The sequence below is a fragment of the Aegilops tauschii genome, chromosome 3 (genome assembly GCF_002575655.3).
Source record: "Aegilops tauschii subsp. strangulata cultivar AL8/78 chromosome 3, Aet v6.0, whole genome shotgun sequence".
Lineage (NCBI taxonomy): Eukaryota > Viridiplantae > Streptophyta > Magnoliopsida > Poales > Poaceae > Aegilops > Aegilops tauschii.
Window position 1 is genome coordinate 628,808,738 of NC_053037.3, and position 4,893 is coordinate 628,813,630.

Genomic DNA, 4,893 nt, shown 5'->3' on the forward strand with positions numbered 1-4,893 from the left:
TCTTTCAATCCACTAGCAAAATTTGATCGCGTGAGTCAATTTGCTTGTAGGATGTTGAATTAATTGTGATGAATTTCTTTGCTAACAACTTTTCCCCCAAATCACTACTGAAAAAGCTCGTACACCGAGTACTGTGATATATTGAAAGGAACATTTTTTCTTGAAACCTTATACGAATAAAGAAAAAGAACAATTTGCAACTAAAGTTGGCAGAAAAAGTACTGGTGCATACCTAGGCTTTGCGTGGGGCCACTTGCTCAGAGGTACATCAAGGGCTATATATACCCCAGACCGTCGGGAGCCATAACAGCCATGGATCATCTCCTCCTTTTCTCATTCAAATCAGTCATGCATTCAAAATCCGCTTTCCTTCTGATCGTGGTGGCAGTTAGCACCACGGCCATGGTGCACGGCCACCCTGCCGCTAGCACTCCGGCGGCACGGTTCTGGGAGCAGGCCCTCTCCGGCACGCCTATGCCGGAGGTGCTAGCTGATTTTGTTCAGAAAGGTAATCTTTGCTTACATGTTTAATTATATGTTTGGTATATAAATACCTAAAAGGTTTTCCTTATATATAATCACTATCAAAAATGCACGTCTGTTCTAATATTAGGCTGCTCGGCTGTGCTGGCTTAACTTATCTGCAGCTGCAGTAGCCAGGTAGCAGCAGCGACAGTACACATTCAGTTCAATAAGCCACAGCCCAATAAGCCTATTCAGTTCAAGCGATCGAGCAAGCCATGATGTTCTGAGATGAGATTTCGTACTGTGATTGAGCATATAACCATCTAATTTGTTTTCCTAAAAACACTCCAAAAATTCAGTTTTAGCACAAGCTAAAAAAACCCAACAGGTCCGATCAACAAACTTCCTCCTTATATTTCTGCGCTTTTGCACTCCTCGTTCATCCATGGGTCGCTTGTGGAGGTGCGGGGATAGAGGTTCAGGTACCTCTTTATCCGCCAAGGACGACAGAGCACCGTGCATGACTTCCTGCTGCGCGCTCGATCTAGCAGCGCGACTGGTAGAAGAGGCTGTGCTGTACGTGGGCTACTTCAGACATCATCAGAGTTACAATATGACTTGCTCCTTGCTGCAAAGCTGCCGCTCTTAATTTTTTAAAGCTCGTGGTGCAAATTTAGGTTTTCATACAACTAATCTTGGAAATATTGGAGGATGGGTGGTGTTCTGCATGCTCCCAATTTTTTTATTTCTTTTTTGGCAAGCTTCAGAAGCAGTTTTCTAGCACTCATTTTTCAAGTTCGGTTGGAAATGATCTAACTCGTGTGAGCATCGATCGTGAGTAACGGGACAATAAATAAGTTAGAACTTTAATCTCTAATTTATCATGTACTTCTTCCTCTATTCCAAACTGTAAGCAAGAATCTTAGAGATTCAAAGAATTTTAAGTTTGACAAAAATTATAAAGAAATCTACAAATATTTGTGACATCAAATAGGTATACTATGAAAATATAATTAATGAAGAATCTAATAATACTTAGTTGACATCATGAATGTTATTATCTTGTCATATAAATTTGGTCAAACTTGAGAAGCTTTGACTCTTCAAGATTCTTGGAATGACTTACAATTACTACTCTTAGTAAACTGACTAGAACTCTTATACTTTATAAAAAAATTAGAACTGTAAAATTCAATTCATCATGTACTACTACTCTTAGTAAAATCGGCTAGAAGTTCTATACTATGGAGAGTGATGGGACACATCGGAAGAGAGTCTAATATGGACCAAAATTCAGAGGAATAAATTTTCGCCTTTTAATATTAGGGAACGTATCTGGTGCAAACCAACCTCTCCGTGCAACCGTGCAAACTTCTAATCGAAGCTACAGGATGTTGATCCAAGGGGGCGCATGGGGGAATGGAAGGGGGATTCGCAAAAGCGTGATTAGGGGCGGGCGGTTAAGTGTAAAATTACGTAATCCCCACGCCCCCTTGGATCAACATCCTATGGCCCAGATTAGAAGTTTGCATGGTTGTGAGGAGAGGTTAGTTTTGTTGCTTTAATATTATGTATGTATATATAGAGTATGCATGGATATAAACATTGACTTTGTGTTCTGGTGCAGGAATCGATCTGTCACCGCTTGTGGAGCACTACTCTGCACAGCCCAGTATCGGCATGTGCACACTGTTCAACACTATCTGCGACGCGCGGACAGTGGCGGAGACCGGCATCTTCTTCCACGAGGCCGAGCTACATCCGGGCAGCACCATGACCCTCTCTTTCCCAGCGGAGGCGGAGACAGCCATCCTCCCGCACGACGTCGCCGGCAAGGTCCCCTTCGAGAACCTAAGCGACGTCCTCTCCACGTTCCACATCTCACCAGGCTCCGCTGAGGCGGCGCAAGTGGAGGACACCCTGCGCAAGTGCCAGCAGCCGCCAATCGCCGGTGAGATGAAAGCCTGCACCATGTCGCTAGAGAGCACTGTAAAGGCCGCCATGGAGATGCTCGGCACCACCATCCAGCAGGGTGGTGGTGGTGGTGATGTGTGGGCGGCCACGTCGACGCTCCCCCGCGGTGGCCTGCTACCACGCCGGGAGTACATTGTCGAGGAGGTCACCAAGCTAGAGGGCACTGGCTACGTGGCCTGCCACAAGGTGCCGTTCCCATACGCCGTCTTCCATTGTCACATCGCGCATACGGGGTATATAGGTTACAAGGTCACCCTCCACGGCCGCGGCGACGACGAGGGCCCGGTGGTTTCCTTGCTGGCGTTCTGCCATTTCGACACCTCCCGCTGGAATCCGGCACACCCGGCGTTCCAGATACTCAAGACCCACCCTGGTGCCGGTACGTCGGTGTGCCACTTCATGTCGTATGGCAATCTCGCGTTCGTCAAGAAGGCACGCACAGCCTAGCTTGCCACTGCATCCTTCGTTGCGCGCTACATACGCCAGTGTCGTGCTCTGGATATCAACGTGGCGCTCTTTTTTCATATATGCACCGTAAATGTGTAAACGTGGGCATATGCATCCGTTCTAGTAGCTACGACGGCGTCTTCTATATATAGAACAAGAATAAGAATGGCGCCATGCATATATAGTTCTAGCTTTGGCATCAGAAGAAAATATAAGGGTGTAGCAATGGTACGGTGTGTGTCCAGGTTTGTTTGGATGGATGTTATATGTAAGTACATGTCGCTAGTGTTGGTGAGTGGGGGCTCCGATCCGATCCTACATATTGCTAGCTAGTGCTGGTACATGTCATTGTTACTACTGTATGAAACTTGTGTGGTTGGTCCTGTGTGGCCTAGCTAGCGTCGGACATACTGTATTATCGTGTTATGTGTATGAATAAATATGTTTAAGTATGTATATATAATTTATTCTAAAATCGATTGTAAAATATTCTACAATGGATTCACTCCTATAAGGCAACTTCCAAGGAAAAAAAATAAACATGAAAAAAATTACCCACCCCATGTCCCACTCCCATCCTAGCTCTCTCTCCCCTTCCCGATCCCATACTTCACCACAACCGACCGTCATGGCCTCCTCCTCATCCCAGCGCCGCCCCCCTCCACAGGCCTCCTCTCGCGCTAGCGGCCGGCCTCCTCCTCCCCGCGTCGCCCCCCTCAACGGCCCCTCCACGGCCTCCTCCCCGCGCCAGTTGCCGGCCGCCACGGCCTCTCCTCCCCACGCCGCCCCCTCCATGGCCTCCTCGACGGCCTCCTCCCCGGGTCAGCGGCCGGCCGCCACGGCCTCCTACTCCCCGCGCCGCTCCCCTCCACGGCCTCCTCCCCGCGCCAGTTGCCGGCCGCCACGGCCTCTCCTCTCCATGGCCTCCTCGCCGGAATCCTCCCCGGGCCAGCGGCCCGCCGCCACGGCCTCCTCCTCCCCGCTTCGGCCCCCTCCACGGCCTCCTTCCCACGCCAGTTGCCGGCCGCCATGGAGTACTCCCCGCGCCGCCCCCTCCTCCATGGACTCCTCGCCGACCTCCTCCCCGGGTCAGCGGCCGGCCGCCACGGCCTCTCGTCCCCGCGACGTCCCCCTCCATGGCCTCCTCCCCAACCGAAGACTCAAATAACCCTCAAGTTTTATGTGGGAGTGCCTAAAAATGCAAAGCATTTGATGGAATAGGCTCCACATTTTTCCTAAGCCCTTTGGTATTTTTTCATAACCCATTTTGTCTTCGGTGGATTAAAATATAACGGAAATCAGTAAATAGAAAAGTGGCCAGAGGCCTTACCTGGCTACTGGGCCGCGCTGGCCCAGCCCACGCTCACCAGCCCCTCGTCCTTATTCTCCCCCGTGTCGCCTCGCCTGCGGCTGAGTGCACCCGCGCCGGCCACCGCTCGCCACGCCGACGGGAGCAGGTGGGCGAGGTGATAAGCCTCGCCTCGGGTCGTCTCTCCTGGCCGCCCTCCTCCATTTCCCCCTCTCTCCCTAGCTCGCTCGCCTCTCCTTTCCTCTCTGCCACCGCAACCGAGCGCCACCGCCGCCTCTGCTCCGTCGACCCCGCGCTCTCCGGCGTTCCCGTGAGCCACCACCATGTCTGGGAGGCGTGCCGTGCGCTACCACGTCGCCTACGTCTACTAACCGAGGTCGGGGAGAACTACTCCGACCGCGACGAGCTTCCCCCTTCTTCTGCATCTCCGGCGCAACCCGGACGAACTCGAGCCCGTCTGCAGCTACTAAACTGTCGACGGCAACTGTGTACCACACCGTGAGACCCTTCCTCCTCCCTCCTCTCTCCCGTCACCGCTAGCTTCCTGTAGGCGTCGTTCCCTTCGCGCCCGAGCTCGGCGCCGCGCGAGCTCATCGCCGGCCACGTCCCGATGACCTTACGTCCGCGCGAATGTGTCCATCGTGTTCGCCCGCGCGCGTAGACGCCGTAGAAGCTCAGCACCACTCGTTTTGCTCGTT

The 4,893-nt window shown here is 51.8% G+C and overlaps 1 protein-coding gene across 1 annotated transcript; it reads left to right on the forward strand.

The window, feature by feature from the left end:
• Nucleotides 1-314: 314 nt before the first annotated feature.
• LOC109764384 (BURP domain-containing protein 13) lies at nt 315-3,349 on the forward strand. The gene is made up of 2 exons (XM_020323489.4): nt 315-508; nt 2,093-3,349. Exons 1-2 carry the CDS (start codon nt 349-351, stop codon nt 2,884-2,886), a joined length of 954 nt encoding a protein of 317 aa, XP_020179078.1. The 5' UTR covers nt 315-348; the 3' UTR covers nt 2,887-3,349.
• The last annotated feature ends 1,544 nt before the right edge of the window (nt 3,350-4,893 follow it).